General features: G+C 31.1%; 1 protein-coding gene across 1 annotated transcript; it reads right to left on the reverse strand.

Annotated features, from left to right (window-relative positions):
* Positions 1 to 5,955: 5,955 nt before the first annotated feature.
* On the reverse strand, positions 5,956 to 8,667 carry LOC107728918 (carboxy-terminal domain RNA polymerase II polypeptide A small phosphatase 1-like). Its single transcript, XM_016539246.1, has 3 exons — positions 8,380 to 8,667; positions 6,654 to 6,839; positions 5,956 to 6,477 (listed from the first exon to the last, which is right to left on the reverse strand). Exons 1-3 carry the CDS (start codon positions 8,425 to 8,427, stop codon positions 6,349 to 6,351), a joined length of 363 nt encoding a protein of 120 aa, XP_016394732.1. The 5' UTR covers positions 8,428 to 8,667; the 3' UTR covers positions 5,956 to 6,348.
* Positions 8,668 to 27,374: the final 18,707 nt, after the last annotated feature.

Below are 27,374 nucleotides of genomic sequence, written 5' to 3' on the forward strand. Positions count from 1 at the left end.
CGTCTGTTCCTGTTTCCATTGACACCGCGAACCATGCAGCTTCTTATTTTATTTGATTTTTTATAATCTTTTAAATATGTATTATATAAAATAGGACGCTGCGCTACGGCTAAAATTAGCGCTTCCTCCATTTTTGAATTTCTGTACAGAGAGGTCACGCAGTGACGTATCGATCTTCTACTGGTCACACGTCTTCACATGATGCGAATTCGCAGGTCAGAGTTCACCAAACTTGAACTTTGAAACGCAGCGAAATTTTTCGCATGAGCTTGCGTTTCCGGTCTGACGCATTCGCATGCGTATGAATGGAAGTCAATGGAACAAAAAGTGCAGTGTGACCGCCCCTTCAGACGGTGTTTCAGTACTGCCCCGCCCCCTTGCCAAAGCAGCAAGTTTAGTTAAGGATGGCGTCAATATTGCCATCTCAATTTGAGCCGGATTCAGACCCAGAGAATTTTGAACAAGAGGATCGCTTAGAACCTTTGCACGCACGGATATTGCAAGACATATTAGAGTGGTAACATTATTGTTGTTTTTTTGGCTAAATCACGTTTTAGATAGGATGTCAACAACCGCTTAAAAATAATCTGCATTTACTATGTACAGATAAGCACATATGTATTATTTTTATTGTTATTTAATTCTAACATTATAACATGAATTGCAGTGAAACTGTTATACAGTTACCATAGTCCAGTGTTTCCCAGGCGGCATATATATATATGCAAACTCATTCTCTGCCAGCAGAAGGCACTGTTGGAGTGGTAGAGATCAAGTTTTCCCCAGTAACGGCTGTACACAATACTGCGCTCCACTCAAAAAAACACTGCTTTATCAGACATTACATGCAAGATTAAATGAAAATGACATCCAGTTTTCTGAAGTCGGTTTCCTTGAGAAATACAGTGATATAAAAACACCCGCACTCAATGTATGGGAAACACTGTAGATTTGTAATTCTGTAATTCTGCAGATTACATCATTGTCCAGTATTGTACTGTCAGCAATTTATTATAAAAACGTTTTCATAATTGTAACATACATATTTACATACATAATTATTCAGATTCCCTCAGATCGCGTCTTTGATAATTCACACTGCGTGATTGTCACTCGCGTGAACGAGCACCGATTTGCTTCCGATGTCGGGCATTTGTCGGCGATTTCGCAAAACCTGTCGGCGAGTGAAAAATCGGGCTAATATCGTGCAGTGTGAACTCGGCATAAGTTACAACTAAAGCCTGGCTCACACTATAGGATTTTTAGCCCGATTTAACCCCGATTTCCCCCTCCTGAAAATCTGAGCAAAAATCTTGTCGAGCCCCTCGATCGGTCCCAATGTTCGGCGCGGATTATCTGGTAATGTGAGGCATTCACCGATCGAGCTGACATTTACACTCACGTACATATTAAGAGAAATAACAATATATGAATGAACGTACTTTGTTTCTTTTTTAGCACGTCTTCAACACCCCATCTACAGCGCGCCTCTGCCCTTCGGTCCGTGTTGCGCATGTCAGATGAAATAATAAATAAATGGCATTTCTTATGTTTTCTTCTTCTTTCGGACGGTATTTATTGATCCTTATTTATTTCAATTACAGTTTCTGAATGTTATTTACATATAAAAATAGCTTACATATAGACTAATGTTATTAATGTATCGTTTTTAATGGAAGCTTGTTTATATTTTTACCGTTAGTAGCCTATACGTGAGGCAAAATAAGTTGGAATGAAGGATAAATCAAAATTCATAGCATTTAAACAAGTTCTGCTCGCGTATTTGAAGGTTTCTATTGGATGATTTAGGGTAAACGTCATATTATGCGACTAGCATTACTTAATGGAGAGCTTACGAACGACTTACTACGTCCTGCCTTACGAAAAACTGGTGCAACCAAATAATATATAGATTTAGTTACAAACTAGCTAGTAGTTACTAAGCCTCTAGTGTGGACTTAACGTTCTAATTTAAGTAAGAACTTACGAATGGCTGGTGCAACCCTACCCAGAAGCATAAGTAGATCTTAAGAAACCATTGCAACATTGTTACTATTTATAAAATTAATTCTGAAAAATGCATCACTGGTTTCCACACAAATATGAAGCAGCAATAATAAATGTTTCTTGAGCAGCAAATTATATTAGAATTATTTCTAAAGGATTATGTGACACTGAAGACTGGAGTAATGATGCTGAAAATTCAGCTTTGATCACAGATGCATTTTAAATTACATTTTAAAATATATTAAAATAGAAAATTGTTATATTTCACAATATTGCTGCTTTTACTGTTTTTTTGTCGTTGTTGTTTTTTCAAATAAGTGGTCTTGATGAGCATGAGACTTAAAAAATTACAAAATCTTACTGACCCCAAACTTTTGTGTGCATGTAATATTTATTTTAAATTGGCTAGTTTGTGCAAGTAAACTTATTTAAACTGGTTGTTAAAAGTTCAAATGGATTGTGTTATGTTCTGTAATTGCGGTTAATAAATCCGTCAGAAAAAAAAAATGCTAAAGTTTCACCTTTAGGGGTAAAACAGCCTGGCAGCCTTTTACAAAAATTAACCATGGTTTTATTACAGTAACCACAGTTTACCACAGTATTTGTAGTAAAACTGCAGTAACCACAAATTTACCATGGTAATAATAATAATAATAATACATTTTAGTACTTATGTAACACCATGTTTATTTTTCTTGAGGTACCCTCAAAGGTGCACCTTTGTAACTTATCTACCCTTAAAGCATGCATACTTGTATGGTACTAATATACTCCCTTTTAGGGGTATAGTTGCACCTTTGAGGTTACTGCTCCAGTAAAGGGCTAAAATACAATTATAGTATATTTTATTTCTGACAGTGTAAACAAAAAAAGGCCTATAAAATGTTACAAAAAAAAAAACATGGCTTTAAAATCTAATATTAAAGAGTATAATTATGGATTATATTCTTTTAATATTTTAAAAGATCAGTTTAGTTTAGAGTTATCGTATCGATATCGACGATACTGGGCTTGAAAATATTGGTATCGGATCGAAAATAAAATAAGAGGTATCGCCCATCCCTACTTACGGGAAAAATATGATGGATTAAAATAAAAGTCCCGTTTAGAAACATATAAGCGATCAAAAATCTTGGCATTAAAAAAAAAGCACTGTACATTTTCAGGAGGAAAAAAAAAAGCCAAAAGGTAATATGTACAACTTTAGGTAATGTGTATGTTTAAAGTAATATATACCTTTTAGGTATCCAATAGTGTATCACCGTATCCAAAAATAGTGACCAATTAGTTTTTATGGCTCTTAGTTATTTTAAGTTATATATTACATTTTCCCACCGACTTGAAATTAAATTTGTGGTTTTCTGTTTAAATGTATTAACATTTGGTTAAAGATTATTTGCATAGGGCATTTCATCTTTGTAAAAAAAAAAAAAAAGAAAAGTTCTTTATGTAACGCTAGAGGGAGCCATAAGCTTTCAAATAAATGTAAGAATAGGCGCAACCTAAGTTTTAAGGCAGCAAGTTTTTAATTCCAGTCTTCATTTTTCTTAATAATGCCCCGAGTACCTATGAAAAGACTTGTTGTAGAGCACATTAAAATAGGCTATGAGGAACCTGACTACTTGCTCATTGTAGATGATACACAAGTGAAACAATTCACAAAGCTACAAGCACTGAAGCCTACCTACCCACTATCACATTTTTGTTCTGGAGAACAAAGAAGTATTACACGTTTCTAATTCAACAATTACACGTTAAGCGAAATGCATTTGTGGCCCCTCTCATGCATCTGTGAGAATATTGAAAAGGCGGCGTATTATTCAAAACAAGCACTACCAAGAATATTACATAACCTCTGAAAAACATGGGCCTGGGTTGGTCCTGTTGCATAAGCAGACTAGTGTGAGAAGTCCTACTGAGATTGATGAATAGTCAGACCTCGGAGAATGTACCAAGTCAGACATGCGATTCAGTAACATGTTCTCTACTGCATAATCAGTTTCAAACGCTGAAAGACTCAATGTACTCACATATAAATTTAGGCTTAAGTTCGTTGATGTTTCATCATTTCTTAGAAACAGTGGATTTTAAGTAACATTTTGCATGACTGACATTGAGTATTTTTTTCATTTCTTCACGAAATTAGCTTTTGGTTCAAAAAGGTAAAAATACCTTTAAAGGCTTTCATAATGATTTATGTTAACTCATTTTGTAGAAGACAACCCAAATAACGTATACACAGACCGTGTTACTACTGGAAATAATACCAGAATAAAATACAGGGTTTGATTCAAGTACAAAAGAGAAAAATCAGTTGTGCTTTTTAAGAATCAAATAACACTCAAGCTGCTCTTTAAACTTTTATGAATAACAAAATCTTTTTTTTTTTCTCTCCATGGCACATCACTACTTTCATTAATATCACAAATATAGAGATGGCAAATGTTCCGCCATCACCAAATCGATTTAAAAAGTCAAACACTGAAAAATGGACAAAACACCAGTATTAAAAACCATAACATCATCTTTCCACTCTCTCCCGGACACATGAACATCACCGTTATGTCTCGAAACATCAATATTGGCACTTGCAAAACAATCAACTCAGATAGTGCTGAGCAAGTATACGATCCCCATAAGGAAAACCATCCATATTAAATGGCAACTAACAAGAAGGCACGTCAACTGCACATTAACAGGGGCTCTCCAGTCCACAGTACGGCATGCCTACGCCAATGCCAAAATCACTTTCTCAATGAACCATCTGACAGCTTAGTGATCTAATGGAGAGTTAAGGCATTACAAGTCGAACATCTGTTTCCACTGACAAATCAAGATTTGATTCCAGTATTCTTTACTCGTCTTGATTAATATAAACACACAAATGGCATACTGTGATGAATTTAAAACCATACAGTATCAGACAAACTGATTTCGTAAATAAGACCACCTTGATATCGTCTGACGAATTTTTGCTACAGTAATTTTAAGGCCACGGTGAATGACCTCGCATTAGACAAAATAAAGCATACTGTATATGATTCAAAAGGTGCATTAGCTTAACCTTCGGAGTGAAAACGGGCCGTGGGACACAACAAGTGCTGGACCAATTTCCCTTTCTTACATCTGTTGCTTTGTGAAACTTGAATTTCAAGTGCTGGCTGATTGCATCACGAGTCGTTCTTATCTGATTTAGAAATTGGAGGAGGAAAAGAAAAAACATGATTTTTGGAAAAATAAAGGGATAATGAACGCTTGTTTTAGAGTCCAATAAAGCTGGCTAGATAAAAAAAAGACAGCATATTATTCCATGTGATTGCCATTTATGGTTTTGTCCTCACTTGAGATCTTGAAGTAAACTCATTGAACACAGGGAATGAGGGAAGTTTAACTCAAGATATAAACCCAAGAAGAGGAAGTCATTTTCTTAAAAAAAACAAACAAAAAACAATCTTCTCAAATAACCAACCAAAGAGGACAATCAACGGTTTTTTCATTTTAACAGGGCTTCCCTTAACCATGAAAATGAAAGAGTTGCAAAGGAGTAACACGTATTTGGGTGAATCGCACAAAAACATGCATAGGCCACATTTCCCCCTAAAATCAAGAGTAAAATAAATACAAAATATTATTTGCATAAAGAAAACGAAAGCGTACTTTGACTTTTTTTTTTTTTTGCATTGCGAAATTAATTTTATGACAATTAAACAATTTGTCCCTCATTATTACCATAACACATCTGAATATTTTGCTCTTTTTTTTTTTTCTTTTTGTAATTTTCTTTATTATTCACAACGGTGATTTTTATTAGATTACTGTAATACAGTACTTTTTGCATAAACAAGCATAAATTAAAGGCAGTCCAACAAATACAACCATAATGTATAAATACAATACAATTTAAATAATTTTTTTTTTTTTTTTTTTACACATTACAGTAAATATAATTTTGCATTATGGCAAAATTTCGAGGGAATGTGCTTAGTTGTCAAAATAATGTCACAAAGTCATAAAAAAAAGCATCTCTTTCATTTTCTTTAAGCAAAATATAATTTCTATTATTTGACTTCAGGGTGAAATATGCTCTTGCTCGCTTTCCTGAGATTCACGCAATTGAGTGTTAAAACAATCAGCTTCTTATTTTATGCACGTAATAGCTAAAGCAGTCCTTCACAGTTCTGTCATTCGACTTCTTTTTCTCGATCAAACATCATGTGAATGGAATTCTGGGTAGGTGATGAGGACTGAGCTAGTGGCTGGTCCTGTTAGGGGGAAGCAGTGTGGTGCTCCGAGCCCAGCAGCCTCCCTGGCCCCATAGTGACAGCTGCCCTTAGTGTCGTGCTAGCTAGTAGTCCTCTGCTGCTTCAGCACAGTGTAGACATTATCCACTTTACTCAGTCTCTCGAAGAAAGGGATGAGATCCAGCAGCTCTGTGTCAGACATGTCATCAAACCAGGAGGCTACAGGTACCTAAACATGACAGAGAAGAGTTTCTGTTAAAAAAATGATACGAGTAGTGGGACAAAGCGACAAACAATTGACAAATAAATTCTCAGAAGGTTTAGCAGGCTAAGCACTGCGCATAATATATCGTGAGACCCAAAGCAGTTATATGTGCAAAAGAAGAAAGGAAGGCAGTAACGTACAGCATTGTCTGGGTGGAAGATGTAGGAGGCTGGCGAGTTGTCCACAATGATGACTTTGTTGAGATCCCTGCCTAGACGGCTTAGGTCCTTGACATAATTTCCACGGTGGAACACACAAGATTCCCGGAAAAGACGGCTTCGGAAAGCTCCCCATTTGTCCAGCAGATCCGAGACGGGATCAGCATACTAGAAAAACAGAATGCCGGTAATGTGATGGACACGGTTAGACAGAGGGGCAAAAAAGTGCCAGTATCAAGAACAAAACATGGAAACACCTCTCTACAATATGGTGTGATTCTAAGATTTAAGTCGTTTGTGATGACTAGATAAAGAATACATAAATAAATCTATAAATATTTGCACTACCAGTCAAAAGTGTTTAATGTTTTTTAAAGAAGTCTCTTCTGCTCACCAAGCCTGCATGTATTTGATTCAAAATACAGCAAAAACAGTAAAAATTTGAAATATTTAAACTATTTAAAACTACTATTTAAAAGAACTGGTTTCAAGTTCAAGTTTATTTGTACAGCGCTTTTCACGATACAAATCATTGCAAAGCAACTTTACAGCAAATTAAGTTTCTACAATATTTAGTGGTAGCTTATCAGTGGTGACTGTCAATTAATGTACATATGGCAGAAATGTACGGAAAAATCAATTAAAGACGTAATAAAACAGACGATGAACACTATTAACAGCAATTATTATATGATGCAATCAAGCTTATAGCAAAATGTGGTAGTTCTGTATGATTTTCAATTTGAATACATTTTCAAATGTAATTTATTCCTGTGATTTCAAAACGGAATTTTTAGCATCATTACTTCAGTCACATGATCCTTCAGAAATCATTCTAATATTTTGATTTGCAGCTCAAAAAACATTAATTATTATTATGTTCAAAACAGCCGAGTTTAAATATTGATAATAATTATAATAATAATAAATGTTACTTGAACAGCAAATCAGTATATTAGAATGATTTCTGAAAGATCATGTAACTCTGAAGACTGGAGTAATGATGCTGAAAATTTTGCTTTGATCACAGGAATAAATTACATTTTAAAACATATTCAAATAGTAAGCTTTTTTTTTTTTAAACAGTAAAAATATTTCACAATATTACTATAATATATCTTAAATATAGAGAGAGTAAAAAAAAATAAATAATAAAAATCAATGACTTTAAGATATAAGATGTATACCAAGACACATTAAGACAGAAGATATGTATAGAGTAAAAAGTAAAAAAAACTAAAATAAATAAATGACTAAGATATAAGATATATATCAAGATATAGTAAGATATATTGAGAGAGTGAAAAGTAAAAAAAAAATCATTGACATGAGACATAAGATATATTAAGATATATTAAAATAGAATACAGAGGATATATATAGAGAGAAGAGTAAAAAGTCATAAATTTAAGAAGTCAGTGACATTAAGGTATAAGATATTAAGAAATATATTTAAAAAAATGAACAGCAAAACAATTTACAAAAAAAAGTTGACCAAAAAAATATAACATTATCTATGAAATCAGATCAAATAAATATATTAACCTGTATTTTTGTTACAGGTCTGCAAAAGTCCATTTTAAAATAAATCTTTTTCCACAGAACCTTGTAACATCTATAAACTGATACATACTGTAAGTGCTGTTAAATCCTATTTATTAATAAACTTAATACTGAATACCTTGCATAGTGCATTAGCATTTATTACCTTGGCTAAGCTTGCAGTGAATAAGACGCACTCGAACAGTTCCCCCATTCGTTTGAGGAACTCATCAACATGAGGTCTCTTCAACACATACACCTACAGAGACAGTTCAAATATGAGTCATTCCTGCAAAGCATTCAATTCAGCTACTATCTGAAGGGTTAAAACCAGCATATGAGAAAAACCGGCGCTAAATCAGGTCACAGTCATGAAGACACATTACTAAATAAATAAGATTTATATTAGCCTGCATCTTGATTTGATGCTTCATATAACGATGAGTTTTATACGATCGTAGAATGATAAACCCTGTTTTAAGAGACGCAATAAAACGGGTTGTTTTACTCTAACAACTAGGTCAGCCAGGCTCGTTTATGAAGCTGGTGGTCTCATTCCTGAACCAAGTCATCCCGAATAGGCTTTCCTGACATCACAAGCCTATCCTGGATTACTTGAAACAGGCCAAAGCCTTGTCTGTCAGACGTCTTCAGTCCCGTGGTGTAACCGGGGCCGTTGGCCTTTAAAGGGCCAAGGCACCATACTGTAATAAACATTTCAAGGACGCTGGTAAATAAGTAGCCACGTTGGCATTTACAACAAGAAGCTATTTTACAGTAAAAAATACAGTATAGGCTCTTATGTCACAGACATTAGCATACAAATAAAGACTGGAATTGCATGTCAGCTATACAAAACTATTTATTATGTTTTGTATCTTATTATATTATGTATCTCTAGTCTGTTAGTAGAGAAGAAATTTAGTTTTATGAGTAATATATGTAGGGCTGGCAGGTGTGACGGTATGTACTGTATGATGGACAGTAAAATGTGTCAACTGGTAAAGATTTTATTTGATATTCTATACCTTTGCCTAAATATTTATTGGTGGACAGGGTTGCTTCATATTATTTAGAGCTATAAAGTCACATGGAAAAATGCAAAACACGAAGCATGCATGGCGTGTCTAGAATTTCAAGAACATTTTAAAGAATTATCAGTTTTGGAATACTAGTTTAACTGTTTGAGTTTTTTGTTTTAACTCCGGTATTAGACAATGTCGCACTTTCATTTGTTATTCCAACAAAATAAAGAAATTAAATAGAAAAAAAATTGTAAATTATTTAATTCACTGGACTGTTAAAAAAGTCTTTACCAAATGGTTAATATATAAACAGTTTTTCCATTGAACTGTCGGAAAAAAAAATTCTTATAAAAAAATAAAACAGCATATAGCATGTACACTACCGTTCAAAAGTTTGGGGTCAGTATACATTTTTTTAAAGAAATCTCTTGCTCACCAAAGTTGCATTTATTTGACAAAAAATACAATAATATTGTGAAATATTATTACAATTTAAAATAACTGTTCTTTTTAATATATTTTAAAATGTAATTAATTCCTGTTAGAGCGAAGCTGAATTTTCTGCATCATTATTCCAGTCTTCAGTGTCACACAACGCTTCAAAAATCATTCTAATATGCTCATTTGGTGCTCAAGAAACATTTCTTATTATTATCAGTGTTGAAAACAGCTGTGCTGAAACCAAATTTGGTACTGACTTAAACTAAATATTTTCTAACAGTTTAAGTCTTTACTGTTATTTTTGTCCTTGCTGACAAAAAAAGTATTACCGTATTGTCCAGAATATAAGACGATGTTTTTTTCTTGGAAATACATCTGAAAAAACGCGGTCGTCTTATATTCAGGGTCTAGACTTTGACATGTCAATAATATACCCACAACAATAGGTGGCGCCAAATACGCATAAAACGAGTGTGCCATGAAATACGTAATGTAATGCGTGTTGTAAAGATCGCAAAGGTACATTTGGAAAAAGGGGGGTCGTCTTATAATCAGGGTCGTCTTATATTCGGGCCAATACGGTAATTTCTTTAAAAAAAAACACAATTTCACTGACTCCAAATTTTGCACAGTAGTTCACAATTAACATTATGCAAATACACCATGGTAAATCTTTGGTCATACAGCCTAACCCAAACAGGGTGTATTAGTTATAGACATTAGTATCCATAAGGGGGCATAAGGTAGCTCTTTTAGCACTAGCATTCCATAAGCAGAGGAAGATCAAGTGACTGACTGCAGCTGGGATGGGATTGCAAAGCTGCTGGCCAACCAATTCTTCATCGAAAAGTACACAGTGCACACACAGTCTGAAACCGACTCTGTCCTACGTTTACAGAATGAGTATCTCAAGACCTGCAGGCTCTTCCGGATTCATTACCAAGTGTACAGATGACACTGATTTAAATAACATAACATATGACATGGAATCAGAATCCAGCAAATTAAAATGTGAAGCAAAAACCAAGATGGCAGGAATGTCTGGCAACTCAAAACAGACTGAATGCATTATTTTACAAGCAAAAAGTTTTGACATTGAACTATCAAATTCATGCATAGGCTTTTCAAAACATGCTAAAATAAATTAGCAAGTGTCTCCCCTAAGAAAAAGGTACCTGATCTATGGGTGGAAGACAGAATTCACAATCACAGTCCTCTGGGTACTCTTCATCTTCAGATACATCACTCTCCTCATAAGAATAACTCTGTTCACTGCTTTTTTGGTCGGACTTAAATAACGTGTCTTGTTCAGATGCTTCACTTCTTGCAACTTGATGTATAAGTTCCTCTAATTTTTCATTTTTCTGGTTCTTCTCAGACAGAACATCTGTTCCAGGAGGATGAAGGAGCCCAGAGGTGTCTTTTGGCTCGCTGTTGGCCTCTTGCTGACCATCTGATACCCAAAAAGTGCCATTCTCTGTGTTTGACTGCTCCTCAAAGGCGCAAGAGACCAGTTGATCAGCAGTTGGGGTCTCTTTACCTTCATCACATTCCTCAGAACATCCCACAACATCCTCAAAGTCAAACAGGGTTGTTTCTTCATCTTCAGTAGTTTCAATCTCTCCACAACAAGGTCCATGAGCCCCCTCAGTTTCATCAAAGTCAGAGTGTGTCTCCTTGTTTGCATCGATTTCAACCACAGAACTGAGATCTTGTACGTTTTCCGTGTTCTCAGAACTGTCCTTTTCGGTTAAATCCTGACTGACCTCATTTTCCAACAATGTACTTTCTTCAACAGGTGATTCCAAAGTATCAGCTCCTTGAAATGTGTCCTTCACAGCACACAATTCTGTGGAATCTCCAGATACACTGTCAAAAGCATTTTCAACGACTTCTTCAAGTCCACAACCTTCAACAGCTGCAACACAGGACACTTGCATATCAACAAGGGGTTCAGCGACCTCTCCATTTCTGTAGCAAAGTTCATCATCCTTGCTCTCAGAATACAACGAGAAGCATTCATCCATAAAACCAGGCCCATAATATTCAGTTTCATGGACCTCATCTGGTTTGGCACATTCGTGGATTCGACCCGGGTCAACTGGGAGTCCAACAGCTACAGCTTCAGCATATGTTTTACTACTTTTCTTTCCTGTCACTTGTTGCTCAGAATCAATCTCACATTCTTCTTCACAAGCATCTAAACCTTCCGGTGTATACATACCAAAATTCTCAGCGTCACCTTCATCAGGGTACTCATCTGGCTGTAGAATTTGAATCAAGGACTCATCCTCTTTAAGAAGGTTTTCCTTATCACATGGTTCATCGGAGAAGATTTCAAATGATTCAGACTCAACAAAACTTTTGAATGATTCAGTTTCAGAGCTACCTTGACTTTTACCATCCATGCAGTCACCATACTCCTCCTCACTCGATTCATCTGAAGAACCTGCTGCTGTGGTCGCTGCATCCATGGAGATGTCCACATTTGAGTGGTGTTCAAACCTTGCCTCCTCATCATCAGCAAGTTGAAAAGATTGAAGAGTTTCATCATTAAAACATTTCCCCTTCTCCAAGTCGTCACACTTTCTACAGAGCTTCCTACAGTTGTCCAAAGCTTCAACTTCAGGGATTTCTGCTTCTCCATTTGACTCACTGATTTCAGCAGCAGGACTTGCAATCTCCTTATTATGCCTCAAAAGATCAGTAAGAAATTGAGAAAGCCACCGAGCCTCAAAGGTTTCCATTGATCCAGAAAACATGGCATCGGACTGAGATTGTTTCCTAAATTCAGTTTTGCTGCTATGATTAGGCAAATTTTCTTTGGTTAATTCAGGGTTGTGAAAGACAGACCTGTGTGTTCTTGAAGACTCTGGGCATTTTTCTGCAAGTCTGCTTTGATGTGGGCCCTCAGAATGGTCAGTGGGCACCGATGGAGTGCATTGTTCACGGACATCACATTTCTCAAAGTACGTTCCACAGCTTGTGCATTGTTCTAAAACCTTAAAACATACAGAGGATTCGCTGTGCTCAGAGAGTCGGTTACAGTCTTGATGCCCTTCAGCTGGGGAGTCAAAGGTCCGACTACAATCAAAGTTCTCCGACGAACAAGTGCAATCATCTAGGCTGTCATCAGTGGTGTCCATTTGCCCAGTAAGCTGTGTGTGCTCAAGGGACACACAGTGGTCAGATGGCTTACTTTCTTTAGAGTCCTGACACAGTTCAGGGGATTCAAAATGTGTGGCATGGTAGTTATCAAGCTTGTTTTGATTGTTAGGTTCAGACTGTTTAGATGTCTCGCAGTCTTCAGAATCTAGTTCAACTACACAGTTTTGATCAGATAAGTTGTCTTCAGCACTGCTGTTTTCACACTCTCTGTGCTGGTCCTGGTATTCAGCATCGCATTCAGAAAGCGTTTCATGATCTGAAGGATCTAATTGTGAGCACTCAACATCAGCTTGCAGAAAAGAATCACAAAGGTCTCCCTCAGTTGCTTGTTCTGCATCATCTTGTGGTAAAGATTCACAATCCTCTAAGCTCAACTCTTCAGCATTATCTTGTTGAAAACAGTCTGGGCTAAACTCAGATGAAGTTACCGATTCTGCATCATCTTGTGGAATAAACTCACAAAGGTCTGAGCTCATCTCTGATGAGTTTAACTGTACTGCATCATGTTGTTCAAAAGAGTCACAATTACCTAGTCTCATCTCAGATAAAATTATCTGTTCTGCATCATCTTGTTGTTCAGCATCATCTCGTTGAAAAAACTCATAATCATCTAGGCTCATCTCAGATAAAGTTAACTGTTCAGCATCATGTTCAGAAATCTCACTTTGATCACTTGGCTCAAATGCAATGCTAAGTTCATCATTCTGGCTTATTTCAACCAAGTCAACTGAAGAACTGCTTATTTCAAAACACTCACTGTGCTCAGAGCAGCTGTCCAACAAAGAGCTGTATCCAGATGAACAAGACTGATCTGAAAATTCACCATTGATTTGACCCTTTTCAATGCAAATTCCATCAGCCTCGTTCACCTCAATGGCGTTTTGGTGTGCAGCGGATTCAATAAGTGCTTCTTGTTCTGTGCACAATTCTGCAGCACGTTCCAAAGACTGGTTTTCCTTTTTAGGATCTCCTTGTCCAGAGACCTCAGGATGGCCAAAGCACAGTTCAGCGGGCATGTTTACTTCTGAGTGCTCGCTTTTAAAAAAGGCAGAGGATTCCAAGCATTTAGTAAAGTTGCTTTCGAAAAAAGACATCCGTTCTCCAAAACACTGGCAAAGGTCAGAAGAAGGGAAACACTCCAAACATTCTCCCATAGGTTTGCTTTCTCCAGATAGCCTGTGAGTAGAGTCAGAGATCTGAAGGGATTCGTTGAGCCCACAGCCTGCCTGAGACACCAGCAGCAATGTGCACGTTGACATGACAGAGGGGTTGAGACTCCACTGAACCCTGCACTCAGCCCGCCTTCAGGACACCTACCGATTTATTTTGGTACTTCAGAGACGTGACAAATAACTCCTAGTGTATCAAATCACTATAAAAAGCTGAAGTAAGGCATAAATCTGAATCCGACACCTACAGCGTCTTGACACCCGATCTGCTCGTAGTTGTTCACAGCCATGCTTTTTTCCCCTGAATAATTAGTTCAATTTAATTATGAGTGGCAAAATTTTTGACATACCTTCATATCGGCTTTCAATTAGTTGGGAACTATAAGAACAGATAGCTTTACTTTTTGCTAAATAAATTTAGAACATTGATTTAGAGTAATTTAGGGTCTCTACATGAGCACAAATGAGATTAATACTCATCATGGTATATTCAACTGTCACAACTCGTAAACAGGAAAAGAATTGCGCAAAAGCTAACTTGAGGTTTTGGTTTCCTCACTATCACAGCTGATCATGTGGCTCTCGGCCGTGTTAACCACGAGCTGGCCGGTATTCAGAAAACATTAGAGAGTTCAGGGCGGGACGTCAAAATAAGAAGTTACCAAAACTGAAATAACTCTTACTTTTGAGATGGTTCCGTTCTCTTCCACCAGCAGTGGGGTGTTGTTATTGACGGGCACGTGATCCGTTTCGTCATGACAAAGGCAGCAGAAGAGACTGTGGAAAATGCCACGACTGCGGGGTTTCTTCGATGAGGATGCAGCATGGGGAGGGGTACCTGGGAAACGAGAAGCAATCGTATCACACCAACAGCTACCCTGCTGTTCACTGTCATATATCTTTGCATGCATGATACACTCGACTAGTTCCGACAGCTTATGCTCATTATGAGATGACTGTACTCGTATGCACATATAAATGACCGGTAATGACTAGTCTTAAATGCAAACATCAAAATAAAATCCAAAGCATGTCTAAGTCACATTTTGAGATACTGATTAAAACAAGCAGGCTTCTTACATTGTTGTAAAATTTTTCACTGAAAGCCTTAGCGTAACTGGTGTTTTAACTGTATAGATATATGGATTTCTGAAAGGGTGGAGTGGAGGTTTTATTAATTGGAAACACGTGTGTCACACCCATGAGTTTCCCAAAACTTACTCCATAATCTGAGCTTCAACATACGACACAGAACAACAATGCTTTTGAGTCTAACACAGTGCAGAACAAGTATGCAAAATATCTGTCTGACATGCTCTCAAACTAACTAGTCAACCACTAAAAACACTACTTAAATAGCACAAATTGATTGTCCTTCTGCTAAGAATTCCTCAAGTAATCTCGCATTTTACTTAATTTTACATTTTCAATAGCCCAATTTGTTTTCACAGATGGTTGCAATACGACTGTGCCCCAAAAAAGTGAATTTAAGAAAAAATTTTCTTAAAATTTTAGAAAAGATTTTTTCTAAAAAATAAAATAAATATAGAATACTATTAACTCTAAAGTTAACTATAAAACTGCTCTGAAGTAGTAGAAGAAGAGACACTTTTAATAATAAGTCAATATTTCCCAGAAAATATTTTAAGATTTTATTTTGGCTTTAATACAGTAAGAATATAAAAGCACATTATTTCATTTTGCAGGTCTTTAATAATAAAACGGTATAAATGGGCCTTCATAAATGAAAATATATAACCACCTCTAGGCCTATATTTTAAGGGAATTGTTTTGCAAAGGTTATCATCATATTTGGAGGTTCTTGGCATCAAATAGTTTGAAAATCAGTGTTAGAGTACTCGTATATAAAATGATTCAAACTACCCATGCCTACTGTTTGCTAATAAGCAAGATATTTGTCACCAAATACAGCAGACGGAGACATAGTATCCGTGAATAGTGACACATTACAGGAACTCCACGTGATTATGGATCTATGTTGGGCTCGGGGCAGCAGCACACCCCTAAGCAACTTAGAAGAGCGAACAACAGCGACGAAAGCTAGACTTTGCAAGACAAAATCTTTGACAAATTAGGCTGCAGCCAAGACGGCCAAGGCAGCTATCAACAGGGAAGATTAGCATGCCATTCAAAATTGAAACTTAAAGCCGTAATAAACAAGTTAGTTAGAACATACAGTACATTCAGTGAGTTACTCGGAGCGTCTTATTGTGGTAAAAGAATGTTATCAGAAACTGAAGGCTGAGTTTCTGTTTTAAATTTAGATTAGCCTATTAGATTTATCTTCATTCTGACATGTCCTACAACATAAAAGTTGCCCTTAAAACCAAAGTTAACCTATATGCCGTGAGCTGCCAGCCCATCATCGGGATATAAAACACGTCTCTTGACCTTCAAACATAAAATGTACATTGACTTGTCAACGATACCACACACACGCTAACCGTGCATGTGACCCTCTGTAAATATCCAGAGAATCTGACAGGTCGTAATAGTGAAACATCGCCAAGCGATCACACCTGCATCCCGGCACAGGACACGAGAGTGGCAGGTTTACAAATGTGAGGAAAAGGGCAGGTGAAGGGAACTGTGAAGAAACCGCATCCATCGCTTCACACTGACTCCTCTGATATTACACATCAGAGGGATTTAAATAGCACCCACGGGCAGCTGTTGACAGTGGTTAGTGATGGCATTCTACACAAATATAGACCACGCCATAAACGGAATCACAAAACAAAACTTTGTTGTGTTCCCGGCGCGGGGACAGGAGGGAATGGCTCAACCATATGTTTATCTCTTGCTGTACATATGATACCTTGATGGACACTATGATGAAAGACCGAAAAGCTGTAACCTATTAGCTTGGAGCAACAAACCTGAACTTGTAAACAGAAAGAGATCAAACAGAGACTAGCTAGCAGAGACAATTATAAGGAAAACTTGACTCCTTGGCGTTCTGTAATGAGCCTGAGGTCTAAATAAACTTCAACTCTCCAGAGCTGATAATTAGGCTACAACTTTTTGACCCCACCCAGTTCAGTTTCTGTCCACATACTTAAGGGTGGCTTATCTGGGTCTCTTTTAAAGAGGGTCCCAATGCTATTCCAATTCCGACGGACAGAGGCCACTCAGTGACTTACTTTACGATGGTGATATGCGATCCCACGTTACAAACTCATAACTTGTTTCATGCCACCCCTTGGTGGACAAGGGCAGCCGATTTGTGTGACATTGCACATACTTTGCACGTCCAATGAAGGGATCTAGACTAACTTATGACAGTGTGGAATTGGTGCCACCAAAGATAGTAGTCTGACAGGACCTTTGAAATGAAAAATTTAAATAGCACAAATGAATAGCAATCAACTAGTGATATTATCATTGCAACCAATAAGTATACTTTGTGAAAGTAACGCATATTTTGTCCAGTTAAGTGCACATTTGAAAACAAAAGTCTAAGATTACTACAGCAACATAAACAACAATATTCTGAGGGAAAACAAAACAGTGACTAGTTCGTACAAGAAAGGATAATTAAAATGGATGTTTCTCAAACAGCAAAATCCATAATTCGTGGATTACAATTTGGCACATACTATGGTAAATATTTGTAAACAGAAGTACATATTGTGGTATTGTAACTGTATTCAAGGATAATGTTCTTTATATGATACTACAAAAACACAAACATAGTATTATCATGGTATGTTCAAACTATCATGGTATTGCAATAGTACCATAAAACATTATTAATTGTTTCTTGAATACAAACATTTGTTACGGGAAAAAGTCTAAACATTTAAAAACTATAAACAAGTGCCAAAGTTGTAAATAAACAAACAAATAAATACATTATAATACATATTACTTCACTTCTGCAATGTATTATATTAGTGCAATTTAAAGTGTTTGCTGAAAAAAATAACAAAAATCTAGAGTTTAACAGCAAAATCTAGTTCTAGAAAATTCCCATGGCACAGTCTTTTAGAAAACTGGACAAATACAAATCATGTTAAAAATCTAAATAATGTACAAACAACTTTTCTGGTCTGTATGATTTATTTTATGTTTTTGAAAGAAACACCAAATACAGTAAAAAGAGTAATATTATGAAATATTACAATTTAACTGCTCCCTATTTATATTTTAAAATGTAGTTTACTAAATTTTCAGCATCATTACTCCAGTCTTCAGTCCTTCAGAAATCATTCTAGCATGCTGATTTGGCATCAAGAAACATTTCATATTATCAGTGTTGAAAAAGGTTAAGCTGTGGTTTTGTGGAAACCATGATACTTGTTTTAGAATTGGTTGACAAATAGAAAGTTTAAAAGAATATCATTTATTTGAAATATAAATCTTTTGTAAAAATATAAAAGTCTTTACGGCCATGTTTGATAAATTGAATGCAATATAATGCATCCTTGCTGATACTGTATATATTATTATGTAATAGCCTATGTGTTTACATATAGTGGTCGACCGATATTGGTTTTTTGACAGCCGATGCCGATGCTGATATCTTGGAAAGCAGGGTGACCGATGGCCGATATAAAGCCGATATAATTGTATTTATTTTAATTAATATTTAAGAAATTTCAAATAATTTGAAAATGGATTAAAAATTAATTTGTAAAATAAACATACTTATACTTTAGATGACAAAGTATTTTCCACAAATAAATTAATTAAAAAGGAAGTAAACTGTAACCAACAGAGCACTTGGTATTCTGGGAAGTTTGTGTGCATTGGGAATCATATTTTTTCAAATAAAGCCAAGGTAACACTCATTTTACATACAGCACACAGTGAAAATGACATGAATATGACAGTGGGCAAATGCATAAAGCGCAGCATAATTTGAAATCACAAATTTAATGTTTAAAGCATTCAATTTACACGGACCGAAAGTAACGCAGAGCACACGCGATCATGCAGGTCACATGCACACTTCACAAGATCTCACAACTGGATTCGACTAAGTTTGCAAGGTTTGTGAAATTAAATTTTCATTAGCAATTCAAAGATTTGTTTAAATTATGTAAATGCGTATTTGCTGAATGCTGACGGCAAACGAGAAAGTATTATAATGTTTGTCTTTCTATTACTAATAATATAAAAGCAATCGTTATAATACTTTTTGTATACATTTTAATTCCTTTGTTTAACAGTTCTATCGGATTATTACAGACTTCTATCCATATTAGACAGAACTGTTAACGACGACGGCGAACAAAAGGGAGAACGTGAGCGGTGTGCACTCAGGCGCTGCCGCTCTCAGTGCCATCAAAATAAAAGTCCTGCCTCAAACGAATCGGCCAAACAGAAAAATGTATCGGCCAATGCGATATTTGAAAAATGCCTTGGCGATATATCGGTCGACCACTATATATATAGCATGCATCCATAAATGTATCTGTTGCAATCACAAAAAAAACACACATTTTTCTTTTTCTTTTATATGTAATTTCACTGTTGTGTATTTGGTAGTAATATTACAGTGACTGAAGTTTTGAATTAAATTAACTAGTTAAATCTTAGTTTTCAACAAATGCAGAAGCCACTAAAAGGGGTCCAACCACTGCCTAATGACATATGACAGTACCAGAAAGGAAACACAAGACAAACAGAGCAGATCGTAAAATGACAGTCTTGCCGCTTGGATTAAACTCAGAGAGCATGAGAATCCCTCCAGGGGCCCCAATGAACTCACTCTCCCTCCCTGTCTCCCTCTCGCACACCCTCACTGGAATGCAGCCATATCTCTGGCCCATAACTCTGCTGCACTGTGCCCAGCCAAACCAAAATAGGAACAGGAAGTGTGAGGAAGTGAAGTAAGAGCCGCCGCAAGGCAATGGAAGGCCCACACTGAGCCTTCATTGTGTCCCTCCTCTGACTTCCATCGGGCAGATCATATTTCACGTACAAACAAAACAGGTAAAGAACGGCGAAGGTTTGGGAACACCATGCCGAGATAATCCACAATGCCGTGCAGACAGGGAGGGATTCCGATTACTGACCACATCCACTGACCCACTTTGCTGAGGCAGTAACACCTTCCAAGACAGGAAATAACAAAAAGGGTTTTGAAATATTAGGAATATTTGGCATATGCAAGCAGACTCGTCAATGAAGCATTGGCCGCTGTCAATCCCAAACATGGAGAAACGACTAGGGCACGGCTTTGAAGCTTGGCCTTTCTAAAAATACAGTACTATAACAAAGTGGTGAACAGGTGCTCCGCCGAAAATGTATCCGATGGCCCTGGACAATGTCTTGGCACGCTTTTCACAGGGTCACGCCAAAAGCTACGCCTCAGTAAACAACATCATCCAGTGACATATCTTCTATGTCGGTGCATTAATCAGCGCACCTATGTTAATCCAGGTACTAAAATGTTCCTTAGCTCAAAGACCAAGCCGTTGAGACGACGATTACTGAATTATGCAAGCAGTCCGGGTGTTTGTAAGGCCAGACGCGACACGTCAGAGTCAGAGTTTAGTCTAACTCCAGGATCCAGGAAAAGACTTCAAGTCATGCACTGAATTTAAGGGATTCTAAGGTGCATAACTTGCACTTACTCCATGTGAAGTTTGACGGTTTTATGCAACTTGCCTTAACTGATTAATCGTGATTAATTGCATCCAAAATAAAAGTTTGTGTTTACATAATATGTGTGTGTGTACTGTGTTTATTATATATATATATATATATATATATATATATTTTAGGGATGTGCGCGACGACTAATTTGACTGACGTTTAAAAATAATGTGTTTTTTTAACTTTAAACCGCATAAACACATTTCACTACACCAAATACACAAAATAATGTTCTTTTTAGCAGCATCATATGACCCCTTTAAAAATATACATGCATGTGTGTGCATTTATATATACATAATAAATATACACAGTACACAATACACACACATTTTGTAAACACAAACTTTTATTGTGGATGTGATTAATCACGATTAATCGTTTGACAGCACTAGAATTCTAACAACATACACCATTACAACATACTATAAATAACACCAATTTGCTTCCGCCATGATACTTCAAGGCTGACTTGTGAGTTTGAGGTGTGACGAAAAAAATCCAGTGCTTCCAACGCAATTTGTTAATTATGACTTTGTAGTGGCGTTCATGAGTGCTAAAATTGTAAACACAACCATTACGACACGACCTGAATGCAGTAATGTTATCTGCTAAATTGAGAGCGTAGACACTGAAGACGAGAAAATCCAGGGATTCCTCGTAAGCATCATGGCATGTTGAAACAAGCACACATGAAGAACTGAACCACACTGCTGGACTCAAACATGTAATGGTAGGCGCTATCACGTTTACAGTACGTGCCAGAGCACTAATTGAGTTACTTTGATGTGGTCTAACTTGCATAACGCCCTTTCAGAACAAACATGCAGTTCTAATCATGTTTACAAATGAAAGTATAAAAAGATCTCACGAACAGTCCTCGCCTCGAAGACCACAGAAGCATCATTTGACTCATACACCTCAAGCTACTCAGTCTTCCCACGATTCATGAGACAGCACTTTTGACAGACGGGCCAAAAAAGGGACCTATGCAAACCTAGCCAAAACCCAGGCAAAACTCACACATCAACCATGAATCTGATCACAAATGATAGTAACAGCCGGTTAAAAAATAAAAAATAAATATATATATATATATATATATATATATATATATATATATATATATATATATATATATATATATATATATATATATATATATATATATATATATATATATATATATATATATATATATATATATATATATATATATATATATATATATATATATATATATATATATATATATATATATATATATATATATATATATATATATATATATATATATATATATATATATATATATATATATATATATATATATATATATATATATATATATATATATATATATATATATATATATATATATATATATATATATATATATATATATATATATATATATATATATATATATATATATATATATATATATATATATATATATATATATATATATATATATATATATATATATATATATATATATATATATATATATATATATATATATATATATATATATATATATATATATATATATATATATATATATATATATATATATATATATATATATATATATATATATATATATATATATATATATATATATATATATATATATATATATATATATATATATATATATATATATATATATATATATATATATATATATATATATATATATATATATATATATATATATATATATATATATATATATATATATATATATATATATATATATATATATATATATATATATATATATATATATATATATATATATATATATATATATATATATATATATATATATATATATATATATATATATATATATATATATATATATATATATATATATATATATATATATATATATATATATATATATATATATATATATATATATATATATATATATATATATATATATATATATATATATATATATATATATATATATATATATATATATATATATATATATATATATATATATATATATATATATATATATATATATATATATATATATATATATATATATATATATATATATATATATATATATATATATATATATATATATATATATATATATATATATATATATATATATATATATATATATATATATATATATATATATATATATATATATATATATATATATATATATATATATATATATATATATATATATATATATATATATATATATATATATATATATATATATATATATATATATATATATATATATATATATATATATATATATATATATATATATATATATATATATATATATATATATATATATATATATATATATATATATATATATATATATATATATATATATATATATATATATATATATATATATATATATATATATATATATATATATATATATATATATATATATATATATATATATATATATATATATATATATATATATATATATATATATATATATATATATATATATATATATATATATATATATATATATATATATATATATATATATATATATATATATATATATATATATATATATATATATATATATATATATATATATATATATATATATATATATATATATATATATATATATATATATATATATATATATATATATATATATATATATATATATATATATATATATATATATATATATATATATATATATATATATATATATATATATATATATATATATATATATATATATATATATATATATATATATATATATATATATATATATATATATATATATATATATATATATATATATATATATATATATATATATATATATATATATATATATATATATATATATATATATATATATATATATATATATATATATATATATATATATATATATATATATATATATATATATATATATATATATATATATATATATATATATATATATATATATATATATATATATATATATATATATATATATATATATATATATATATATATATATATATATATATATATATATATATATATATATATATATATATATATATATATATATATATATATATATATATATATATATATATATATATATATATATATATATATATATATATATATATATATATATATATATATATATATATATATATATATATATATATATATATATATATATATATATATATATATATATATATATATATATATATATATATATATATATATATATATATATATATATATATATATATATATATATATATATATATATATATATATATATATATATATATATATATATATATATATATATATATATATATATATATATATATATATATATATATATATATATATATATATATATATATATATATATATATATATATATATATATATATATATATATATATATATATATATATATATATATATATATATATATATATATATATATATATATATATATATATATATATATATATATATATATATATATATATATATATATATATATATATATATATATATATATATATATATATATATATATATATATATATATATATATATATATATATATATATATATATATATATATATATATATATATATATATATATATATATATATATATATATATATATATATATATATATATATATATATATATATATATATATATATATATATATATATATATATATATATATATATATATATATATATATATATATATATATATATATATATATATATATATATATATATATATATATATATATATATATATATATATATATATATATATATATATATATATATATATATATATATATATATATATATATATATATATATATATATATATATATATATATATATATATATATATATATATATATATATATATATATATATATATATATATATATATATATATATATATATATATATATATATATATATATATATATATATATATATATATATATATATATATATATATATATATATATATATATATATATATATATATATATATATATATATATATATATATATATATATATATATATATATATATATATATATATATATATATATATATATATATATATATATATATATATATATATATATATATATATATATATATATATATATATATATATATATATATATATATATATATATATATATATATATATATATATATATATATATATATATATATATATATATATATATATATATATATATATATATATATATATATATATATATATATATATATATATATATATATATATATATATATATATATATATATATATATATATATATATATATATATATATATATATATATATATATATATATATATATATATATATATATATATATATATATATATATATATATATATATATATATATATATATATATATATATATATATATATATATATATATATATATATATATATATATATATATATATATATATATATATATATATATATATATATATATATATATATATATATATATATATATATATATATATATATATATATATATATATATATATATATATATATATATATATATATATATATATATATATATATATATATATATATATATATATATATATATATATATATATATATATATATATATATATATATATATATATATATATATATATATATATATATATATATATATATATATATATATATATATATATATATATATATATATATATATATATATATATATATATATATATATATATATATATATATATATATATATATATATATATATATATATATATATATATATATATATATATATATATATATATATATATATATATATATATATATATATATATATATATATATATATATATATATATATATATATATATATATATATATATATATATATATATATATATATATATATATATATATATATATATATTTTTTTTTAATACTTTTTAAAGCTTCTAAAATTATTATTTAAATGCATATATAATTTATATTTTAATGTAATATTTTATTACAATTATTAATAAAACTTTACATTATTAAAACATTGCACAAGGGAAAGTATTTTTTATATTAACTGCAGCAGTGAAGAATTTAAAAAATGCTTATAAATACACAAATCAAATTGCAGACAATTATTAGTTACAGATATGAATTACAATTATGAATAAAACATTAAATTATTAAAGCGTTACATTTTTGCACATAAATTGCAGCAGTGCAACATTTAAAAAAAAAAAGAAAAAAAAAAAAGATTATGAATACACAAATCATACTCCGTGAAATCTGCATGCAGACATTTTCTGACATGGTTCTTTATGCCACAGTATTTTTCCATATCCATCCTTGTGCATTTACTCACAGTCAAAATTACTTCTTGATCTTGACTACATTCAAATATAATATCTCATAAGATACCGATCAGTGTCTTCACAGTCTTTGAGAATCTCCACACATTGCTGCTCATTTGCACAAGGTTAAACTTGCCAATTCTTATTAAAAACTTCCAGACAGTTTGTTGCTTTTAGTCCAATACTGCTGAAAACACTGCTCGGAAAAATCACTGGTTTTGTGCGAGATGTATAAAGTTTAAAGAGTGACTATGAAACTTAATATCACACATGGCTGTAAAGGCAGTACATGCTCTTGATTCCTTTTCAACCATGTCATACTTCGCCTTACAAAACAATCTGTTTCGCTTTACACTCATGGGGCAATCGGAGATGTAACTACCTAGTTCTGCAACATTCTCTAGGCATATCACAGAGACTTGCCCCTTTTTTAACTATAACTATACACCTTCCTAAATATTCCAGTGTATCGCCTTTTTCAACAGGAGATTTCTTTGATTTGAGCACAAACAACTAATATATAAAAATGAAATGCTAAGACAGACAGAAAGGATCTGTGAACCTGCTACAGGGAGTGGTTTTCATCAAATCTCTAACAAAAACACAGGCCTGTAAACCATCTCCATCTCTGTGTGCGCAAGAGTGGAAAAAGGAGCGCTGGTGAAAAACACAGCGGTCGGAAAAACAAGCAGTGAGGCTGAGTCTGACTGCTATGGCTCTCACTGTAGTCGTCATCATTTAGAAAGCATGCTTGTGTTCATTCAAACGCATTTATAACGTTGCTGAAACATATCAGCTTTATATATAATAACTTTTGTGAAAATAAAATACTGTTCCATCATCATTTAGCATAACATAATTTACATAGAAAAACATACTTATTCTGACCATTACTTATTAAAATATATAAAGGAAAATGTGATGCTAAATTTTATTATATTTTAAATGTTTAAAAATGTCTTGATGATAAATGGGTAAAACATGGGTACCCATTTACCAAGATAGTGGCAAATAGGGCTGCACGATAAATCGAAATGGAATCGAGATAGCGAATCGACAGAAGCTGCGATTGTCATGCGTATCTTTCAGTGAAGCACGGTTCTGTGATCAGCAGTAAATCTCCATCCAAAGGCCAGAGGGCGCTCTCGCGCTGCAACTCCAAATACGCCTCGCAGAAGAAACCCAGGAAATGCCTATCGCTGCAGCTGAATAAACAGAAGATTCAACTGCGTTCATTGATTCAACGTGACTAATAAACACACGAATAC

Source organism: Sinocyclocheilus rhinocerous, unplaced genomic scaffold, assembly GCF_001515625.1.
Source record: "Sinocyclocheilus rhinocerous isolate Xijiao unplaced genomic scaffold, SAMN03320098_v1.1 scaffold1569, whole genome shotgun sequence".
NCBI classification, from domain to species: Eukaryota; Metazoa; Chordata; class Actinopteri; order Cypriniformes; family Cyprinidae; genus Sinocyclocheilus; species Sinocyclocheilus rhinocerous.

Excerpts from the sequence above, each read along its gene's own strand:
- LOC107728918 (XM_016539246.1), bottom strand. The coding sequence starts at position 8,427 with ATGGGGGAACTGTTCGAGTGCGTCTTATTCACTGCAAGCTTAGCCAAG. Across the intron at positions 6,840-8,379 it reads TCACTGCAAGCTTAGCCAAG|TATGCTGATCCCGTCTCGGA; the intron begins GTAATAAATGCT and ends CTGTTTTTCTAG. Across the intron at positions 6,478-6,653 it reads TCTTCCACCCAGACAATGCT|GTACCTGTAGCCTCCTGGTT; the intron begins GTACGTTACTGC and ends TGTCATGTTTAG.